Raw genomic sequence first — 23,004 nt, 5'->3', positions numbered from 1 at the left:
CCGGCATCACGCCCTGAGCCGAAGGCAGACGCTTAACCGCTGTGCCACCCAGGCGCCCCTATAAAGGTGAGGTATTATCTTCAGGTTTCCTCTAATGCTTTTTTTTCCTGCTTGAGTAAATCTACCAACACACACCACCTTTGTGTGATAGCATAATGCCACGGAACCGAGAAACTTCATAGCAAAAGACCTTATTATAATGTCAGTAGGTATGGGTTGAACGGTGAACCCCAGGGCTGTGAGCTTCTCTCAATTTCCCTGAAACTGCAGTTTCCCGTTAACTTTACGAGATCCCCCCCTTTTATTTTTTTAAGGGGGTAGCGGGGTCTGACACTTCTAGGGAGTACAGCTGTGATTTATCATTCTTGATACCGAGCCAAAAATCCTCCAGATAAAGGGGACGCAGCCTGAGAGGAGGCCCGGGCAATTCTTGTAAACAGTCCCTAAATAAATCCTGGCGGGGGCGCGGGAAATTCCACCTAGTTAAAAGTCTAGGAAGCGGTGTCAAGTTCACCCCAGGAGGGCTCTGGTGAGGAAATCCCCATCTCCCCTGTCCCAGAAACCGCCTCAGGTTAAAGTCACTGTCTAAAGAGAGTTTGGCGCATTCGGGTTCATTTTGGGGCCACTCCTTTATCTCAGGGAGCACAGCCTGTCCCAGGCTGCCCGGGGCCGTCTAGAAGCCACACGCAGCCCTCCCAGAGTCACCGGGGCGAGGACGACGGGGTGCCCCGGTGCGCCCGCGGGCGGCGGGTACAGGGCGTGGTCTGGGCCGGCGCCCCCCGCGGCTCCTTTAAGGGCGGGTCGCGGCCCACGTGTTCCGTGACGTCAGAGCAGGAAGTGTTTGAGGAAGTCGCGCTGGGCTGGCAGGTTTAAGATTCCCGCATTTTAATGTCTTCGGGGAGGTGCCAGAGCCCCCGGTTTTGCCGCCCCAGCCCCCGCCTCCCCCGCCCCGGGGAGCGGCTCCCCTGCCCCGCGTCCCTGCCAACAGGTGAGTCCCTCGAGCGGCCGCGGGGGGGCCCCTGGTGCCACCTGCAGACCCCGCGTCTCCTCTACACCGGCGAGCTCGCACCTCCCTCCTCACTTGAGGCTCCCGAAGAAATTTCTGTCGAGTTTAAAAGTCGGGGTTTCTGGCTGTACAAGCCTTTCTCTTGAGCGGGTTGACGTTGGGAGGCCCGGAACAGCCCTGGCCCGGGTGGTTCCAGGTGGCCGCTTGGAGGTGGTGGCTTTGGGAGAGAGCCATGATTCATTTGGACTGTGTGAAGACACACGTGACCGTGGGGAAACTCAACGTTAGACTCTGCGCCTGCTACCTTGAGCAGAATGCACGCGGGGCAGGGCGCCCCTTGCTGGAGTCCAGGCTGGGATACCCTTTCGAGTTTAGGGGGCGTGGAGTAACATCTTCTTTGAGTGACTTTCCTCCCTGCCTCCTTCCACAGCAGCTGAGGTGGGGGTGGGGGAAGGTGAGAAAAACAAAAGTTTGCTACCAAACCCCAAAAACAAACCAGGTTTATATACAAAATGAAAACCAGCCGAGTTTTTTGTTCTCTCGCATCGAAGGGCAATGTTATCTCTTACCTTCTCCATCTGGAGTTTCTTTTTTTCTTAATCTTAATCTTTTGTCCCCCCACACCAAATTGCTTACAGAGTTAGCACGGCATCAGTATGAGCTGGTCACCTTCTCTGCCAACCCAGACATGTGGGGCCTGGGAGATGAAAGAACGACTTGGGACAGGGGGATTTGGAAACGTCATCCGATGGCACAATCAGGTAGGGCCTCTGTGGAGCTGGGAGGAGCTAAAGGCGAGCAGGGGTCGCCTCCAATCGCCTCTGCCCCACACTGTGCTAGGTGGGGGGAATGGGACTCACCTTTGGCCATGGGCTTCTTGGGAGAGAGTGAGAACCGGGAACAGGAGGGGCGTCAGAGCTGCCCAGCTAACTATAAGTTAGTGGTCTCCAAGCTTTATTGCCTATACTCCCCAAATAAATAGTAAGAATATTTTAAGTTTTCAGCCTCACTTTTATGTATCTTAAATTAGTATTTGTGCTACCATGTACTAATATATTACATGTTACAAAACATACAAAAATAGAAAAAATTTGAGGGATGACCATAGTAAGATATATTTAAGTGTTTAAAAAATTAGTTTAAAGATATTTTAAACATGTACTAATTATGATGCCTTCCCAGTATTGTTTGCAATACTGCACAGTGCAGAATATACCGATCCATATGAAAGTGAGAATTATCGTTAAGGATAGTGGGTGAAAAATCTATGTTTCAAAGAATTTTTATAATTTGGAATTATTTGGGTTGATTTCTTTTTAGATCTGATTAGATCCTCATTGTTTTTACTCCTATATCTGAAGTGAGTTTCTCATGATACAAGTGTTAGTTCTTCCATATTCCTGTTTGCTTGTGCTGGTGTTACATGTGCTGACGTTCTCTGCAGGAATTTCTTTAGGCACTTGTCCATTTTATGAGAGTCATTGTATTGAAATTGGATAATATAGTCCACGATCTAGCTAAGCTGGGGCCCCTGTCCACCAGGGCCTGTGGAATGCCCATTTTCCTCTGTTTACCTCGAGTCCGCAAGTGATGTGTAATCTTCTGAAAAATAATCTGAGGAGGGTATCATAAAGTTAATATCAGAAAAGCTTAATTTCTTTTTAATTTTTTTGAATTCCAGTTTTGGGTAACCCTGGTGCACATATACCCGATTTGGAGACCGCTGCTCTAGGGAACCCTCAGTCACTAAATAACTGAAGTTAGCTTTCTGACTCCAAAGTCAGACCTGTGAAGTTCTTGAAGGAAAGCACCTGCTTTTGATCAGGGGCTGCTGAGCACTTCATTGGGCTGAAGGGGTGGCAAATTGTGCCCCATTTCCCAGGAGCCAGCTGCAGCAGCCAGCGGGAGAGTCATCAAGGCTGCTGGCCAGCCACATGAGAGCGTCATTCCAGACAGCCACCCTCCTTTATCAGTTAGTTGGAAGGCATTCTAGGCCCTGCCCTGAGTCGTGTCAGCTCTGAGTAGATGGAACGTCCCCTGGAGGAATGTGGGAGCCAGAGCTGAACGGTAGAGTACAGTTCTGGAGGTGGTAATTCCCACATTCAACCAGGAAACCAGAATTCCAGCGAAGCCAGTGGCCGAGCGGGCCGTAGAAACACAGCTGGCTCAAATGTGTTCTGGTCTGAGTATAACCATGGGCCTAGCATTACAACAAGAGCCAGATCATTCTATGGCCCCACATATACCCGGGCTGGCCTGGGCTCGGCTGCTTCTAGGTAGGTTACAGCTTTGAAGCTTCGTGACTACAGCAGCTCTCTCGCAGCAGCTGAACTAGAGATGTTTGGTTTCCCTCAGAAGGAGACGGAACTCCTGTGCCATGTGTCTGTCATCTGTAGCTCAAAATGGCCTCCATCTCCTCTGTGAGTTTGGAAAGCTGTTATCAAGACAGTATTTGTTCCTGGCTTTATAGATGTGGGCCTGAAAAGATGTGTGTGTGTGTGTGTGTATTAGTCTTCTGGAATTACTACTTTCAAGTTCCTTCCCCTGTTCAAAAAACTTAATTTGTTTTTCATTTTTATTTTTTAATCGAGGTATAGTTGGCATATATTATTATATTAGTTTTAGGGGTACAACATAGTGACTTGATGATTCTATACATTATACAGTGCTCACCGTGATAAATACAGTCACCATCTGTCCCTATCCAGTGTTCTTATAGTATTATTGACTGTATTTCCAATGCTGTACTTTTCATCCCCCCATGACAAATGGTACTGAAAGTTTGTATCTCTTAATTCCTTCACCTATTTCACCTATCCCCCAACTCTGTCCCTTCTGGTAACTACCAGTTTTCTGGGTTTATGAGTCTGTTTCTACTTTTTTGTTGCTGTTGTTTGTTCCTTCATCTGTTTTGTTTAGATTCCACATGAAGTGAAATCATGTGACATTTTTTCCTCTCTTATTTCACTTAGCGTAATACCCTTTATGTCCATCCATGTTGTCACGAATGGCAAGATTTCATTCTTTCTTATGTCTGAGTATATATTCCATATATATATATATGCAATGGAATATTACTATTCCATTACTATGTATTACCATATATATATATATATATATATATCTCCCACATCTTCTTTATCCATTCATCTGTTGGTGGACACTTAGGTTGCTTCCCTGTCTTGGTTGTTGTAAATAATGCTGCAGTAAACATAGGGATGCATATGTTAGTGTTTTCAAAGTAGTGGTTTTGTTTTCTGTGATTAAATACATAGCAGTGGAATTATTGGATCATGTGATAGTTCTGTTTTTAAGTTTTTGAGGAACCTCCACTCTGTTTTCCACAGTGGCTGCATCAGTTTACATTCCTACTAGCAGTGCGCAAGGTTTCCCCTTTCTTCACATCCTCACCGACACCTGTTATGTCTTGTCTTTTTGATTCTAGCCATTCTGACAGGTATAAGGTGATACCTTATTGTGGTTTTTTGATTTGCATTTCCCTGATGATGAGTGATGTTGAGCGTCTTTTCATCTGCCTGTTTTCCATTTGTATGTCTTTGGAAAAATGTCTGCTCAGGTCTTCTGCCAATTTTTTTAACTGGGTTATTAGTTTTCGGTGTTGAGTTATGTAGGTTCTTTTTGTATTTTGCATATTAACCCCTTATTGGTTATATCATTTGCAAATATCTGCTCCCTAGGTTGCCTTTTCATGTTCTTGATGGTTGTTCATTCATTCATTCTTTTTTTCTTTCATTCTTTCTTTTTTTTTAATCTTTATTTTTTAAAAGCCAAAGCCAAACTCCTCATTCTACCGTTTGAGGCCTCTTCACAGTCTGGCCTCACCCTGTCCTTCTAGCCTTACCTCCTCTTATTGACTCCCAACAAGCTGGTTGGCTGAGCCTTCTCTGGGACAAGCCTCTGTCTCCTGGACAGCTTTACCTAATTCTGCCCCTTCCTTCAGGATCAGCTCCAGACCGCCTCCTCAATAAACCTGCCATGGACTCTTTCATTCTATGGAAATTAGTTCTTCCATTGAATTCCCTCAGCTCCACTCATTTGGCATGCTTCATATACTGCCTTTTTGTCTGTGTATAAGAATGTGTCTTGTCAAGGCTCTGAGTTCCTGGTCAGCAGGGTCCTGTCTGGCTTTGGCTGTCTTTCAATTCCCCCATAGCAATTGTCTTTATGTTATACACTTGTTAGGTGCATAAAGTCATTCACTTGCTCTCAAGATCTTTTTGGAAAAGGGAAAGAGCCATTAATCAATCATTACAAATGTAAGCTCCCAGCTATCATAAGTGTGACATAGAGAGGGGCCCACGGCAGTGATACCTTATACCAGAAGGTGGGATCAGTCAGGAGGTGAAGGGGAGGAGGCTGCTTCAAGGAAGTGGCGCTTAAGCAGAGACCTGAGTTATTGGTAGAAGTTAGCCAAGCTTAGCCGGGCTAAGAAAGTGGGAGGAGAGTTCCAGGAAGAGGGAGCAGCCTATTCAGAACCCCTGTGGTGGGGCAGGTCTTGGCAAGCAGGTGGGATGGAAAAGGCCAGCAGGACCAGAAGGGAGGAAGAAGGGAGCCAGGTACAAGGGTGGCTGGAATGTAGAAAGTGACAGTGAGGTCCTGCCAAGAGCTTTTGTTTTGTGTCTGAAGAGCAACAGGAAGCTATTGGAAGGGGGTCTGCTGTGACTGCAGGAAGAGTTTGGAAGGGGCCCAGGCAGTGATGTGCTGGGAAATTGGCTCTCCAGGATAACGTCCTGAGTCGTAGTGTTTACCAGTTTCCACGGGCTAACTACTCCCACCATGGCTTGTTTCAAGCCACTGACAGTTTAATTAGCGGGTCTTACTGAATTCCTGAATATTTAACAATCCGCTCTCGGACGAGCTGGTACCAGGATGCCACTGGCACTGCCCTGTCACGTGGGGAGAGCAGTCATGAGGCGTTTGGAGATTGGACAGGTGAGAGATTGGACTGGGCTGGTGGTGGTTGGACATGGAGAGAAGTGGGCAGATCTAAGAGCTATTTTAGGACTTAGTCGGGGAATAGAAGGTGAGGGCGGAGGGAACAGGAGGAGTCAACTTTCACAAATACTTTGTGAAACCTTGCTGATGAGCCTGGCTCAGTCCGGGAAGCTCTCCATCCCCCTCCTGGGTTGTTCCTTGCATGGGGAAGTCCTTAGGTCTGCTGTGGGTGCTTCGGAGGTTCTTTAGTTGATGTCCAAGCTCAGAAGAGGAGTAGGATATTCTTTGGTGGATGCCCCAGTGTTCAGAGTCTCTTGAAGAAAGCAGGTGGGGTAGGGTGGTTTTGGCAACTTAACTCCAGTCAGTATGATGATTAGACTTTGCAACCATGTGCATTTCCTAATATTCCATATACTTTATCCTGTCTACAAAAGAGAGACTTTTTAGTTCATTACAAGAGTAATTGCATAAAAAAGTCTAAGCATTGGTATCCTCAGTCACATGTGTGACACCTCGTAATCAGACCCATTGTTTATCGAGAACCTACTGTGTGCCGTCATTGGGCTAGGTATTTTGCATGTTTTATCTCTGGTCTGCACAATAACCCTAAAAGGAAGAACTGTTTTTTTGTTTTCTTAAGTTTATTTATTTAAGTAATCTCTACACTCAAAATGGGGCTCGAACTCACGATCCCAAGATCGAGAGTCACACAGTCCTCCAACTGAGTCCAGCCAGGCACCCCAAGAACTATTGTCTTTATTTCTGTTTATTGCTGAGGAAAGTGAAGCACGGAGAGGTTAACAAGCCATTTGCCTAAAGAGTCTGAGCTGGAATCTGAACCTACATTGATTCAAATCCCAACTTCCTGCTTTCTCCACCGTGGCTTGTGGCTTTTCCATGGTGGGTAATCCGAGGTTCCGGACACCCCTAGAACATTCTCATTTCTCTTCAATCAGTCTAAACCATTTTGAAGCACTAAGGGAAAAACTCTCCTTTGGAGGACAACATGCATAAATCCTTCTAAAACAAATACTTCTTAGTGAGGAAGGGCAGTGTACCAAATGCCCCTACCCTTGTTTCCCTGAGTTTTTGGACTCTGTTAGCAAGCATGGGCCTTGGCAGTCCTTGCCGTGTCTGTACTCCCTTAAATCCTCAGCTCGAGGGTCAGCACAAGCCATTTATCAGTACAGACTAGATAGGCTGTTTTTTTCAATAAGACCTTTGTTAAATACAGAGAAAGAAGAAAAAGAGATGACCTGAGTGACCTCAGCCTGCAGCACCTTTTGGGAATAAGGGGGGAAAACCACTTAACTCCCATTCACCCATACCTGGGTTCCAGTCCTGGCTCTGTTTCTTGCCAGCTTCATAGCTTTGGGCCCAAACTTCCCCTATGGATTTTTGAGGATGCTAAGATATGATCTCTTTGGCTCTCAGCATGTCTGGGCATGAAATAGGGTAGCTGCTTTCTGAAAGGATCTGGAAATGTCCCAGGGTGCCTTGCAAATATATTCTGTGTGCACTTTGCTGTGAAAGAGGCTGGGAATTGCTGCCTGGTTTCCCAAGGATGCCTGTGAGGATGACATGAGGTAATGTATGTACTGGCTATTATAAAGCTATCAAAGGTAAGGTGTTATTAATTATCTCTTCTACGAAGCAGTACCAACGTTGACTTGTTTCCTCGCTGGACAAGATTAAGCTCACTTCAGCTTATGTGTGTGTTTTGGAAGTCTTAAAGACTTAAGCCAATTCACTAAGGATTTATTGGGCACTGACCCAAGCTCCATCAAGGGAAGAAAAGAAATGACCTTGTCCTCAGTGTGCTTATGCTCTAATTGAGGAGGTAAAAGGAATACTTAGTGGTATATTAAAGAGGTCTAAATATGGGCACCAAATTGTGTAGAAATATGAATGGCTGGTGTTTACGGAGTGTGTCCTGTGCCGGCTGTGCTAGATGCTTATCCATATTATCTCTTGAGTGCTCGGGGCAGAGGGAAGGCTTCTTGAGAAAGTGGAACTGGAGCAGAATCTTGGAAGGAGCCAGACTGTAGAGGGTCTGAAGAGAAGACAGATCAAATGGGTAGAGTAACGTGCACAAGGCCAGAGAAGGGAAACGATGCTACCGTAACGTGCTCAAGGCTCACTCCATATCAGACTCTCCGTCTCGTTTTGACTGAGGGTTAGAGTCATCTCCCCTTATGGGTAAAGACCCAGAAGCTAAAGTAATACGCCAGGTGAAGGAGGAAGAAGTTAACACCCTGACTTATTTCACCCCACAAGCCCCTATGGGTGAGTTTGGAAGCCACTGTGTCTGTTGGGTGTTTACACCAAAGGTTGAACTCAGCCTTCTTAGCATAGACTGGTCAGCGCAGTTGAGTCAGGGGTGAAGCCAGGGGTCTGCCCTGTACCTTTTGACTCTCAGGCCTGAGTTCTGTCCCTAGGATCTCTCTAGGCCTAGCTTTGCACTTCCTCTCTGAAGTGTTCATCTTGGAGGGCAGGGCCTGAGAAGGAATGAGCTGGTTATTACTAATTGCCCCCTTTTACCACAGTGGCCTGTTGGATGGTTGCCATGGTAACAAGAGGCAGGTTTCTGAGCTAAGGGTTTGAATGGACCTCTTCACTTGCAGCGAGTTTCCCCTCCTCATGTGAAGAAGGCTAACTTTGGGAAGCCGGGCCAGCTCCTGAGTAGACCCCCCACATACACTTTATACCACACCCCATTTCTACACAAGTGTTACGTTTTCATGTACAAAACGAATTGCAGACTTGAGGGACCTTCATGGTAAACTGCATTCGGTATGGGTAACGCTGTTGGTGCCTGTCTCCGTTTTCTCAAAATGAAAACCGATTTTAAATTTTGTCCCACATGAGGAGTCCACTTACCAGAAGTTGGAGCCTGAGATGGTTTGGGCCAAGGCTAGGTTTCCCCAGAACTGAACTAAGACTCTAGGAAGTTCCAGCCCAAATAAAGAAAGTCCTCTGCTGCTCTTGGAGTTTCATTGCTAGTGAAGAAGAACAAGCTCCCCAGGGTTTCAAAACTGGTATTTTTGGTCAGTTTCTGAACTGTGTAATTGAATTTTGCTTTCTAGAGCAGGTATGGTTTTAGCAACAGAAAATCATTCTGTTTGGGTTTCTGTTTCAAATGAAGTATTACTCATGGAAAACTGGAATGTTTTAGAATGCAGCCTCCAGGGCTGCTGTATAAGAAGAGTTTAAGTGTGTCTGTATCTGTATGAGACATTCCCAAGCCTAGGGAGTTAGGATTTCCCCTGCAACCGTAGGACTAAGCTGAGCTGTCCAGAAATAGAAAGTGAGTTTTGGTGTCTGTGCCCAGTTAGTCCACAACGGGTTTAGTATTCATATTGCGAAGTTCACTTTTTAGTTTGAATTAGGATACTGAGGCGAATATCAAATCTTCAGTCTTTAATATCAGTCTTTAGTATCAAAATCTGTTTCTGGACTCTGGGTTGGGCTGGGTAACAGCTGTGTGTTAGATCCAATGTTTGTGTCGAACAGAAGATCTCAATTATCTACAATTATCCAATGTATAGATTACCTAAAATATTTTCTTTTTTTTTTTTTTTTAAAGATTTTATTTATTTATTTGACAGGATAGAGACAGCCAGCGAGAGAGGGAACATAAGCAGGGGGAGTGGGAGAGGAAGAAGCAGGCTCATAGCGGAGGAGCCTGATGTGGGGCTCGATCCCATAACGCCAGGATCATGCCCTGAGCCAAAGGCAGACGCTTAACCGCTGTGCCACCCAGGTACCCCAATATTTTCTAAATCACTTAATAAATCTGCCTTTGGGGTTATATATTTGTCATTTTTATGAAGGAAGCATACTGTCTGTGGTAGGCAGAATAACGGCCCCTCCCCAAGATGTCTGCATCCTAACCCCTGAACCTGTGAATATTTTAGGTCACCATGGCAAAGGGCAATGAAGGTTGCTAATCAGCTGACCTTAGATGGGAGGATTATCCTGGACCATCTGGGTCAGCCCAATGTGATCACGAGGGGCTTAAAAGTGGAAGAGGGAGGGGTGCCTGGGTGGCTCAGTCAGTTGGGCATCTGCCTTAATCTCAGGTCATGATCCCAGGGTTCTGGGATTGAACCCTGCATCAGGCTCCCTGCTCAGCAGTGAGCCTGCTTCTCCCTCTCCTCCCCCGCTCATGCTCTCTCTAGCTATCTCTATTGCTATCTCTGTCTCTCTCTCTCTCTCTCAAATAAACAAAGCCTTTTTAAAAAAAAAAGTGGAAGAGGGAGGCAGGAGAGTCAGTGTCAAAGTGATGCAATGTGACAAGAGTCAGCTGGTCCTTGCTGGCTTTGAGGATAGAGGGAGGGAGCCTGAGCCAACAAATGCGGGCAGCTTCTAGAATCCGGAAAGGTCAAGGAAATTTATTTTCCCCTAAAGCTTCCAGAAAAGAACATGGCTGCTGACATCTTCATTTTAGCCCCGTGAGACCTGTACCAGACTTCTGACCCCCAGAACTGTAAGGAAATAAATTTGTGTTGTTTTAAGCCACTAAGTTTGTGGCAATTTGTTAATAGCAGCAGTAGAAAAAAAAATTAAAATAGGTGCAGATCTTCAACTATCTTGCTTTAAGCTCGGAGTCATTCTGAGGTAACAAACCCTGAGTTGCAGTATCTTGTACTAAACTGTTACGTGTCAGACTGTCCATCAAAACATTACCTGTTGAATGGACTCCTTCGGCACTGTTACCTCGTTTTACACTTGGCCCATCGTTGTAGGACTGTGCATTCCAGTCTCAGTTTCCCTGGAGATCCCACCTGAGCAGAAAGAAGCATCTCTAATGGCATGTTGTCAGAGCCATTGATGAAGTTACCATAGGACTGGGCTAAAATGTTTGAGTCTGAACACTCAGGGGAAGTGAAACTTGAAAGCAAATTTAAATCAGTTCAAGAACAGACCGGAATCGGGAAGTGCGTGACGTAGAAGGGTGTGACATTTTGTGAGATCTAACAGTCTGTATATCGATTGAAGAAACGGTATTTCACACGTTCCCTAACATGAAAAGTGATGAGATGGATTCCTACCCGAGTTCACTTGTACAGCTGCGCTGATTGGTTCAATAGCAACGGGATTTATGATTTTTGAAAGTGGTCAGCTCTTCTCCAGAGAGTGCCTCGGGATCTGGGCAAAGATTGGGGTTCTAATAGCAGCGTGTGAATGACCCGGCAGGACCTGGTTATCAGTGCCTGCTACCACAGGCTGCAGCAAGGAGAGCACGTGTCCTTCCGAAAGGAGGCATGTGGCTACGCGTGGGGGGGCCTTGGGACCGTCATGCTAAGTGAAAGAAGCCAGATTGCATTTATGTGAAATGTTGAGAACAGGCGCACCTGTAAAGGTAGGTGGTCGTCCTTGCCCAAGGGGCTGGGGGAAGAGTAGCTGCTGGTGGATGTAGGGTCTCCTTGGGGGATGACGAACGTGTTCCAAAACTGATGTGTGGTTTTGGTTGTACTACGCTGACCGTACCCCACACCGTTATACTACACACTTTACATGGATGAATTGTGCGATATGTGAATTATATTTCAGTAGAGCTGTTTAAAAAAAAAAGTCGGCCTGTGAGGGAACTCCATGACACACAGCTTAACCACAGCAATATGGGGATTTGCTAGAAGCAGCTTCTGAGAGCATCGTAGAGGTGTTGTATCTGTTTTCTGGCATTGGAACTGTAAGAGGCAGAAGATGCTTCCACCTTGTTTCTGAACCTTATCTTTCTCGAATGTCAGTTTTAGGAATTGGTCTAATGATCAGTGATTTGGTGGTTTTATCAGACAATTTCCGCTCATGTTTGGAGACTTCCATTTTTCCTTTTCCTACTGGGTGGGTCTGTGTTCCTGTGGGGATCATGGCCCGTTTGGTAAATGCGTGCCCGCGATGCAGTTCTGCTGCAAGACAGCCGCGTGCACACGGGTCAGTCCTGCCACAGTTCTCCAGGTGTCTTTTCAAGATTTTTTTCATTTATTTATTTATTTGGGAGGGAGAGGGAGAGAGATGTGTGAGCAGGGGGAATGGCAGAGGGGGAAGGAGAGGGAGAAGGAGGGAAAGACTCTTGAGCAGACTCCCCGCTGAGCCTGGAGCCCTGAGATCATAAGCTGACTGCAACCCAGAGTCCGCCCCCTCAACTGGTGGAGCCCACCCAAGTGCCCCTCGATGTGTCTCGGGGCTACACTGACAAGAATGAGGATTCTTTTCACGGTGCATTTCCCTCAAATGACAAAACTAAGAGAACGGTCTGTCAGGGCCTCTAGAATATCCTTCTTCAGTTGGGCAAGTCGTGGAATTTAGGTACCGTTCTGCCATCTTTTCGTGTTGGAGGATTTGCTGTAACCATCCTGCAGGTGTGGCTCTTCCCTAGTACATAGGGCTGTTGGGGAGGTCGTCGCTGCATGGACACAGAACATACAGGATGCTGGTATAAGTCAGCTTGCTCGCTGATGGCAGACCCAGCTTTCAGGCCCCTGCCACTAGAGGCATGGCCAGGGGCACCCACTGTTCCTCAGCCATCCTGGAGGCCCCTGTGGGCCTGAGGAGTTGGCAGCAGTATAGTGGTTACCCCCTGTGGTGGGCAGAGTGCCCGAGGCTAGAGCCACTCTCCCTGCGGCCTCCAGCCTTGGGCCTGTAGCCATGGGCCTCACCCCTTTTAGTCTGTCCCCGGGGCTCCTTGGTGCTGCCTAGGATACGAAGGAAAAGGGCTGAGTTAATCCTCAGGACCCAGGCAGTCAGTTAATTATTCAGTTTTATTGATTGCCTTTGTTTCCATTCACAAAATGTCAGCTGAAGGCATTGTGCCAGTTACTAGAGAAGAGGTTAAAGTGCATGACGATGGATACGCCTGTAATTTAACCAAGAAAAGAGAAGATAACCCTACGACTCTACAAAAATAAGTCTTTGGTAGGTGTGTGTAATGAAGGAGTGCTCTGGAGAGCAGAGTAAGAGGCCTTTGGTGGGCTCCGGTGGTGCCTGTGCGCCCACAAGAGCCAGAGCGAAGACCCAAGAAGTGCAGGACTGTCCAGGTGTCTAATCCAGCTGCAGTGTCGGATGCCCAGGGGAGCTTCTCGTGAGAGGGGTTGCAAAGGCAGGGTAGAGCCAAGCTGCAGAGGATTTTAAACGCGAGGAGTACTTGCAGGACACGGGTCCGCTCCCAGCAGTGTTACTGAACACCTGCTAAGGGCTGGACACTGCTAGGTGCTAAGCTTCAGGATAGCCCTGAAAGGTGGGTGTAGGCATTCTTATTTTACTTTTTTTTTTTTTTTTAAGATTTTATTTATTTATGTGACAGAGAGACAGCCAGCGAGAGAGGGAACACAGCAGGCGAGTGAGAGAGGAAGAAGCAGGCTCCCAGCGGAGGAGCCCGATGTGGGACTCGATCCCGGAACACCGGGACCACGCCCTGAGCCGAAGGCAGACGCTTTAACGACTGCGCTACCCAGGCGCCCGCATTCTTATTTTATAGATGAAGAAACTGAGGCAGACCAAGTGCTCTGCCCCAGGTCACAGAGCTAGTAAATGCTAAATTGAGTCATCCTCTGTGTTCCAGCTACTATGCTAGGCTTGTCTTCTCTCTGGAGAGATGGAACTCTTGCATAAAATATGAAGGCAGCGTGGCATTCACTGTTAGATTGAGTCATAAGCAACTGCCATTTGCATGGGTCAAAATGGTCAATACCAGCAACGTCCTGTGGTTCTATCCAGCAGTTGCGGCTCAGAGAAGTGAGAAATCTCTTCCGCAGGAATAGTGAGCAGAGGTTTCATGGAGGAGGTAGGAACCGAACAAGGCCTTGGTGTAGACTCTGGATGGCTGGAAGTGAGAAAGTCAGGGAAGAGGTGGCAGTGTGGAGGCCAGCCTGACAGGCTGGCAGGTGACTTGGGGACGTCTGTCAGCAGATACATAGATGGGCCTTGGGATCCCAGAGGTCCTGTGATCCATGCTTTGGGCCCTAAGGAGACCATTTTGTATTTGACGCATGGCTTTCTCGGTGGCTTTGGTTGTGAGTTCTGCTCATCTTGTCTCTGTGTGTGCTCTCTCTGCAGGAGACAGGGGAGCAGATTGCTATCAAGCAGTGCCGGCAGGAGCTCAGCCCCCGGAACCGAGAACGCTGGTGCCTGGAGATCCAGATCATGAGAAGGTGAGGGCCCAGCGCACTAAGCCAAGACAGGGCTGCCATTGCAGGGGGACGAGGAGCCGGTGGGAGCTGTGGGGCCTTGGGGCATTGCAGTGACATCGGGGGGATCCCTCTGAGCTTCGGGATCTGGGGCGACGGCCCCACCTGCTGCATCTGGAAGAGAGTCCTAAATCCCAGTCACTCAAGCAGGATAACAGATGACTTCTAGAGGAGTGGCTCTTAGTGTCCAACTCTGGGCCTTATCAAGGGCTCTTGGTCAGTTTTATTTCTTACATTAAATAATTTAAAATAGCCACCACACTGGCTTTTTCTTTGTCAGCAGAGATGCTTTTTTTCCCCCTCCCATATTTCCAATTCCAAGTGGTAGGTGACGCTCCATGGCTGTGAACCAGTGGCAGATACTTATTCCTCCAGTGTGGAGACAGGGACTGACAGTCCCTGGATGGATGCTGTCCTCCCAGGTAGTGAGGGGTTTAGGTAAGCATTTAGGTAAACTAGCAACCTAGTCGCTTTGCAAGACCTCAAACAGGTGCTCCCTCCATGAACCTCTTAAAAGGGAGGCATCGCTTCGTTTGCACGCACACACACACACACACACACACACACAGCCCATCCCAGCTTGAATGGCCTGAGATTGGAAGTCCTCTACTTGCTGTACTTTTAGAAGCAGTTTAGAAGTACAGTGAGGACTTGATATGGGGCACTGTAAAGAAAATTAAGTTGCACGTGAGGCACTCACGTCCTTGAGCTCATGGTGCTGAAAGTAGAGCTGGCTGGATGCTAACTGACGCGGCACCGAGGTAAGTAGCCCATGCCTGACCTCTGTCCTCCTGCTTATTCCGGAGGGCCCTCGGTTAGTCCGGGCCTTTGTTGTAAAGCTTTGCTGAGACATGGACAGAGCAGGGAATGGGCTTGAGCCAGAGCCGGGGTTTTTCCCTCATTGCTGTCTCCTTCCTAGGCTGAACCACCCCAATGTGGTGGCTGCCCGGGACGTCCCCGAGGGGATGCAGAACTTGGCTCCCAATGACTTGCCCCTGTTGGCCATGGAGTACTGCCAGGGAGGAGATCTCCGAAAGGTGAGGCTTAAGGGTGGCGGACGCAGCCTGTCTGGGCAGAGAGCAGTGGGGATGCCTCTCGCCCCTTTCCTCATCAGGAAGCTCAGGCAGCCGTGGTGACTTCAGTGGGCTTGCTCTTCCTTCTCAGATCCCCCTCTTCCATTCTCAGGGTGGGGCGACGTGCGCGATATGAATCAAGAGACTGAATCAGAAGCTCTTACGGGAAAGTCAGGGAAGGGCTCGCTGTATGTATGTCCTGCGCGGTGATTACTAAAATGACAAGAAAAAGTCACCAGGTTTTAAGGACGGGGAAAGACTGGACCAGTTCCAAAACAAACTTTTCTTCACTGGGCATGTTAGGGCCACCGCTGTCCTCCAGCGTCCACGTCACCGCTTCCCTTATTAGGAGGGGTTTTGTCCCCCAGATGTGGCAGCGCTGCAGACAGGGTCACAGAGCGGAGCAGGAAGGGAGCTGGCTTAGTAATCAAAGGACTGGGCTGATGTTCCAGAGCCACCTCTGACTCACCATCTGGGCGTTCGTCCCTCTAGTGCAGTCACTTCTCCTTGCCAGAGCGTATACTTCAGGGACGGTCGTGTCTGGCCCCCTCCCCAGTGTTGTCCGAAACAGGGTCATACAACCTGCTTTTATACTTGGCCTTGTTTGATTATCAACATCCCTGTGATGCTGGTACAACATGATTCCCACGTGAAGGATGTAGCTCGTGGCCCAGGATGGTGAGGTGGATGACCAGGCCTCATGCAGCTGCAGTGGCAGAGCTGGGGTCACAGCCCATGGGAAGCCAACTGCGGGCCACCTCTCCACCTAGGACACTGAAGAGTGCCACGTAGTAGGAGGCAAAATAAAAGTTGTCTCTGGACAACTAAGTTGTTTCTGTATTGAAAAAGAGGTGGTTCTGTTAGCGCACATCTCCCTGAACTCTTCACTCTAGAAGAAGGGCCACAATATTATGGGGGGAGGGAGGCAAGATACCCAGGCATTTTTTCTGTCTCTACATGGCAGTTTCCTGGACCCAGCATCATGTGCTGTTTCCATTACTTTTCTGGCCCCTTCCGCCTTCTTTTTGTAAAGGAAACTTTCCACAAGGGTTGATCTGCTTGAGAGGCTTTCTCCTGCCATGGGAGATAGGCAGGTCATGGGAGTGCCATGGCAGGATGTGGACAGTCATTGGCATGACCTACATGCCAGGGACTGATAACGGATGAGAAATGGGGAACTTGATAATGCTTCAGTTTTCCTCTTTATTTTCCTAACCTTTGACAATCATCCGATTACTAAATGCAGTTGTTTAAAATGGGAGATAGAGTAATGTTGCTGCTAGAGTGGGTGGTTCTTAGAGGGCAGCGTGGGAGTTGGTGGGATATGACCAGATTATGGAGGGCTCGGAAGCCCAGCAGAGAACTTGAGACTTGATCTTGCAGTTTGCGTCCAGTCAGCCAGGGAGGAAGATGACGCAAACTGCAACATGATTGACCTGGCATGGGGCGCAAGATGATCTGGGGGAGGCAGGAAGCCCTGCGCTCTAAGGGGCCTTTGTCCGTAGGGCCCCCCATCGGGGGAGGGCAGTGCAGGGAGGGTGCCGCTGCCCAGAGCGCCTGGGACCTCTGTTCTCTCTGTTCTCCAAATGAGGTAGCCTGTCTTTCCCTCCTCTCAGGAGTTCAAAGCCTGCTCCCCTGGGCACTGAGAGACAAGCTTGGCCAGCACATGAGCAAATGTAGAAGCCAAAACTGATTGAAAGAGTGAAGTCTGTATGCCCAGCTCAGGAAACAGGCTCTTCGATGTTCTTGGATATAAATATTAGTTAATGACTATAACCCTCCACTGGGAAGTTATTTTCTCCATTGTTTTCATTTGAGGCCAGCTGCCAGTAGCCTATTGAGCCAGGGCCAGGAGGGCAGAGAGGGCAAGTGTTTGAGCTCAGGCCTCAAATAGACATGGCTTCATATTCCAGGGCTGCCCTGGAGTGGCTGTGTGAGCAGACCTCATGGAACCCCTCCATTCTCAGGCTCGTCACCTGTGAGGTGCAAATCCTGACAGGACTTGCCTTGGTCGCAGTGGGAGGATGGATAAAATGAGACAACGTAGGTAGAGCTTTACTGAGCTCATCTGTGCCAAGATTTGCTGGGTTCCAGGCACGTAGTAAGTGCTCATTAAATATTCCCCACGCCATCATCCCACTGGCCGTGTTGGGGAGGTGGTCAGAGCGCGGTGTTCAGTGAGTGCCTTCCACCCTGCCCTCTGCGGGCCTCTCAAGAGCAGTGGTCCCGTTGTGGCACAGCGTGGTCTCTGGCCTGCCTCCCTCAGAACTGCAGCTCAGGTGAGCCTGAAAATCCCTCCTCTTAGAATGAACTCAGACACCTCCCCTGTGAGTACCTGAGCCCTTCTGGCAGTTCTCCCTACTGCTTCCTCCTTCTCCCCCTTGGGCCAATTCCTGCCAGTCCTGCCCAGGCTGCCTGTTAGCCCAGGTCCCCAAAGCCCGGGGGGCTGGGGTGAGGCCTCAGATGACTTCAGCTGGGAGAACGCACTGCGGGCTTGGTGGTGGTCAGGGACCACTCGCTCTGATGCTTCTTTTCAACTTCTTGACAGTACCTGAACCAGTTTGAGAACTGCTGTGGCCTGCGGGAAGGAGCCGTCCTCACCCTGCTGAGTGACATTGGTAAACCCCAACCCTGGGAGTCAGGCTGTGCCCTCCAGGGAGTGTGTGGTGCCCCTGTGAGTCCTGGCGGAGCACAGAGGGGAGCTATTTTGGTCCTCTGTTCCCTCCAGAGGGTGGGGTTGTGGGGTCACAGACAGAGTGGGGAGGTCAACAGGGGACTAGTCAGGCAGGTGCTGAACTCAAATAGATTTCCCTTCCTTCCGGACTAAGTCATGAAGTGAATTATGGTGTATATAGAATAACAGATTTCCTTCCCATTAAAAAGCTCCACTCCCTACTTTCCTGGAATGGCCAGCAATGGGATAGGTTGTCATTTGAATGAATTTCATCCCCTGGCAACTAATTTTTCCACTTCCACATTGGCAGTTCTTTTGCCAATTATAGGCATAGGAAAAACTGCTCCCGTTTAATCCTTTGGTGCTGTCAGTGTCCTCAGACGAGGGTGTCTGCCACTCTCTGAGAAGATCAGGGAAAAAAGTGACCTTGGATCACAGAGCTCAGATGCAATCTTCTGGACCCTGGTGCCTGCTCCAGGAGGGAGCATGGAGGGGGATCTCCGCAGGTCAGCACATGGCTCCAGCCTAGAGACAGACATCCAGAAGTGAGAGAAGGCCTGACCTAAGCCCCCCCCCCCTTTATTTAAATCTCCAAGGTTGTTGGTACAAGTTGCTAGTTTAAGATTTAAAGTCATCCAGAGCTTACCACTGAGTGTTTGCCCCCAGATGTGGGCACTGATAGAGTTTTCATCCCTCTCCATTGTAAACTCTTTGAAGCTACGTGCTTTCTTCTTTTCATTTGCTCAAACTTTTTTTTTTTTTTTTTTAGAAAAATGTCAAGTGTATAGAAAAGTTGGAAGAGTAGTGTAGTGAAACCCACATACACTGTTCAACTGGATTCACCAGTCGTTACCATTTTGCTGCATTTGTAAACCTGTGTTTTCTAACTCTTGTCCTGGAAGGGTAGGTGGGCCTCCAGTCTCTAAAACACTTTGCCTCTTTAATGTGGGTCCACCTCTCCCTTACCCTGCGCCACTTTTCACAGAGGGTAGGCAAGAAGGAAATGAAGGCAGGGAGAGTCCAGCAATGACATCAAGCTAGGATCCAAACAATCTGGCATAGAAAATTCCGTCTCCCTCTCTTTCCCATGTCTTTGTCCTTTGGATGGAGCTCTCTGTGAGGACAAGTTGACACTGCACTAATTTTATCTGACTTGAATGGGCATCCACCCCTAGCCAGGCTGATTCCTTCATGAGTTGGCCTGTGTGGGTCTACTGGAAAGGCCCTCTCTGTCTGCCTAGAGGGTTTAGTCCATAGGTTAAGAATCCCACCTATTTCCCTCACACTTTGCCACATGGCTCACCAAGCCAAATTTTCCTTAGACGATATTTGTCTTGTTACCCCAGTGGCCAGATTACTCATTTATTCTCTATTGAGCTGGGCTAAAGGCAGGTTAGTAGGTTGGGGAATATTCTTTTGTTCTTCATAGGAAACTTATTTTATTTCTCTCTGGTTAGAGCTTTAAGTCATTTTTTAAATGTTATTCTCTCAGATATTTTTCTTTCACTGATGAGATTATTTGTGCATTCAGCAAATAGTTAAAGTCTTTATTGGCTGGAGTACACAGAACTTTCTACTTCCTCTTATAACTTTTACTTCCTCAAGTGATTCTCTAGTGATATTAATAGAGCCTCTGCTGGTTGCGTCTTCTTTGGTCTGGGCACATTTTGTATCCAGTTACCATGACTGGTGTGACAGCTTTCATATTATGTATTGAAGTTGTAGGTGTGTGTTTAAGTTGTACGTAAGTCAGAGTAATGAATGCTGGTAAACTCCCAAGTGCGTATGTAGTTCAGCTCTCCGATAGGTGGATGAACATTCAAATTCTTTAGGTCACTGCTTCCCTGTCTTTCCTCTTCGTGACCCTAAATTGGAAATAATGAGGCTTTGAAGTACTCCTACACTAGAATGAAATTCTTGAAGGCAGAGACTTGAGTCATTGCTGTATTTCCAGCATCTGCATCTTATGTAGTAGCTTCTCTGTAAATATCTGTCCAGCGAATGACATAAATCCCAAAGGAAATTAAAATAAGTAAGGACCTATTTAAAAAAAATGCCCACAATATAATTAACAGTCCCAGGTCACATACCCACTCCTCCATTTATTGGCACTGTGACTTTAGGCATGTCACCTAGTTTTTAAGAACATCTGTTTTGTTAGCTGTGGAATGAGACTGTCACGCACCTCATTGGAATCGTTACGAGGATCAAATGAGGTGATGTACGAAAAGCCGCCAGCACAGTGTTTCTGCTCCTAGCGTAATGTGTGGTCAGCACATGTTTGTTCCATTCTCGTTTCCTTCCCCCTCTGGATTTGGATTAATAGCATACCTTTTGAAAACCCTCAGTCACCCCGATCGGGGATCTGGTAAGCCAGGCTGCTGGCTGCCTTGTCGAAGCTTCCCTTCCTGGAAACAGTTACCTTTCCGACCTGTTCCTGTGTCAGTCACTTTTTGGAGGCAGTCACATCCCCCGGTATTGTGGTCGTGGTGGGGGTTGTTGATAAGCTTCTATTTTACTCTCATTCCCGTTTCTGATTTGTGTACAAGATTTATCAAATTTATTTCTTTTGCAAGGATCTCACCGCTGAGCCAGAGTTCAAAAGCTTTTCTTGGAGCTCATCTAACATAACTCTTTTGTATTCTGAAACATTTCCTGAGCATATTTTGTTCCAGTTTGTTCTGAGTGCTGGCCTCATGTTTCCTTTGTTGGCGTTGCCACTGCTGTTGTCTGCTGGGTGGACTTCAGATAAGCGACAGAGCCACACCCTTGACCTCTGGGTCCAGAATTCATTGCCTTCTCTTCTGGATTAAACCTGTTTTAGCATAACCTCTTCTGTGCCACTAATCTTGCAGAGTTGCCCACTCAGAGCAGCATCAAGGTAATAGAGAGGATTTTTCCAGAAGATACTATGAGTACATATGAGAAAAAGAGCAGTTGCCTGGTGAGCATGTGTCGGGACAGACCTATTAGACAAATTCTTTTTTTTTTTTTTAATTTAAGATTTTATTTATTTGAGAGTGAGAGAGAGTGAGCACGAGTGGGGGATAGGGGGAAGGGCAGAGGGAGAGGGGGACGCCCAGGTACCCCTAGACAAATCTCTTTTTTTTTTTTTTTAAAGATTTTATTTATTTATTTGACAGAGATAGTGACAGCCAGTGAGAGAGGGAACACAAGCAGGGGGAGTGGGAGAGGAAGAAGCAGGCTCATATCGGAGGAGCCTGATGTGGGGCTCGATCCCATAACGCCGGGATCACACCCTGAGCCAAAGGCAGACGCTTAACCGCTGTGCCACCCAGGCGCCCCATGTGCCACCCAGGTGCCCCCCTAGACAAATCTCTTATGCTGGTAAGAGATCCAGAGACAGGTGCAGAGGCAGCCGGAAATGATCTGGATTTCCACATAACCTAAAATAGCTCAAGGAAGTTACATTTAAGTGGACTCTATTTAAACAGTCTTGCTCATTATCCTTTGGAAAATATTGGAGTGTATTTCCTTCTGCCAGCAGAGGCGCAAACTCCTGAGCACTCAAGGTTGAGGGACAGACGGACACACTCTGGAGGCCCATGTCTCCACTGTCAGATGGGGACCTGCCTGTGCCCTGGCCAGGTGGGTGGTCCAGTTGTGTGATCTCATGGCCTTATCAGGTCTTAAGACCGAGTTGATCCTCCTTGATTGTCCTGATGGCCAGTTCACTGTGGGGACTGACCATCTTGTCCTCTGAACGTTCAGGAACCCCGCTCCCCATCTCATCTGTGCTCCATTCCGAGTCCCCATCTCTGTCTGTGTTGGAGCTGCCCCTCACAGGCAGCAGTACATCAACGTTAAAAAGCAGAGAGGGGGGGCGCCTGGGTGGCTCAGTCGGTTAAGGGTCTGCATTCTGCTCAGGTCATGATCCCAGGATGATGGGATCGAGTCCCACATCGGGCTCCTTGCTCAGCGGGGAGCCTGCGTCTCCTTCTGTCTGCCTCTCTCTCTCTCACACACAAATAAATAAATAAAATCTTAAAAGAAAAAAAAGCAGAGAGGGTTTCAAAGAGAATACAGGGCTTTCTGGAAGAGAACTTCATTCTACGAATCAGAAAATTGACCTATTTACTGTTTCTCTCTAATTGTGGATTTATAACACAAGAGGATTACCTGATCTCAGAAATTCAAATCATTGATATATAAAGTATGTTGGAAATCATAAATGAGTATTATAATGATAAAAGAGAACACAACTGTCCTTTGTCCTGGCTTCTCCATGTTCCCAGCTCTGTCACTTTGGGCAAGGGCCTTTTGGTCTGTTTATCTTTTCATTTCTTCTCTGTGGAAAACTAGTAACTTTCTGGGCCTACATGTCCTCAACTTTAAAATGAAGAGGTTGAGCTCAGTGATCACTAAGGTCCCTTCTAACTAAATACTCCATTTTTATTATTCAGGGAGCTGGTTTTCAGAATGGGCACCCCAGACTGTCTTTGAAGCCCTCTCCACTGTCCCAGCCTTACCGCATGCCCGGTGCCTCTCGCCTCTCCCCTAATGCATCGTCTTCCCCCAGAGTTTTGTCTAGATGCTTTCTGTTCATTCCTGCTCCATCCCCTTTGTCCCTATCTGCACCTGGACTGACTGCCCACTGCTTTCCGGTATTCTATTTGCCAGGCTGTTCTCACATCTTTATCATATCCTCTCTAAAGTCTGGTATTCAACCCTGAGCTCTCTCCTCAACTCCATACCCACGTCTGTATACTTCTCCCAAAGTCATTACCAAATGGAAGTCCTAGATTTCTTCCTTTAGCCACATCTCTTCCCAGCATCCCTTTCTTCTGTCACCATCTTCCCATCAGCAACCCAGACATGAATGTCGTCTCTTAGAACCTGCCCTCTTCCTGCTCCATACCCTCCCGTTTAAATGCTCCAGATCCTTTCAGCCCTCCTTCATGTCCCGTATCCCGCTTTTTCCTCTCTGTTCCCACTGCCTGCACTACTTCGTCAGAGCAAATCGCTGTCACGACCCCTCACCTGGGCTCCTTAGCCCTATCTTACTCACCCATCTTTCATGCTTTTGAAGAGGACACTTATCATAATCCTTCAGGGCCAGAACTCTTCACCTCACATTTCTCTCAA

General features: G+C 47.8%; 1 protein-coding gene across 2 annotated transcripts in view; it reads left to right on the top strand.

Moving 5' to 3' along the window:
- Positions 1–813: 813 nt before the first annotated feature.
- Positions 814–23,004, top strand: part of IKBKB (inhibitor of nuclear factor kappa B kinase subunit beta) — a 58,862-nt gene continuing 36,671 nt past the window's right edge. For both annotated transcript variants that reach the window (XM_026485668.4, XM_044379310.3), the window contains exons 1-5: positions 814–988; positions 1,645–1,767; positions 14,021–14,115; positions 15,071–15,188; positions 17,773–17,842. In XM_026485668.4, the coding sequence (XP_026341453.1) occupies positions 1,663–1,767; positions 14,021–14,115; positions 15,071–15,188; positions 17,773–17,842 (388 nt within the window). In that variant the 5' untranslated portion in view covers positions 814–988; positions 1,645–1,662. The remainder of the gene's footprint in view (positions 989–1,644; positions 1,768–14,020; positions 14,116–15,070; positions 15,189–17,772; positions 17,843–23,004) is intronic.

The sequence above is a fragment of the Ursus arctos genome, unplaced genomic scaffold (assembly GCF_023065955.2).
Source record: "Ursus arctos isolate Adak ecotype North America unplaced genomic scaffold, UrsArc2.0 scaffold_27, whole genome shotgun sequence".
In the NCBI taxonomy this organism is placed as follows: Eukaryota; Metazoa; Chordata; class Mammalia; order Carnivora; family Ursidae; genus Ursus; species Ursus arctos.
The sequence above is the reverse complement of the archived record's forward strand: the minus strand, read 5'-3'. Positions and strand labels throughout refer to the sequence as shown.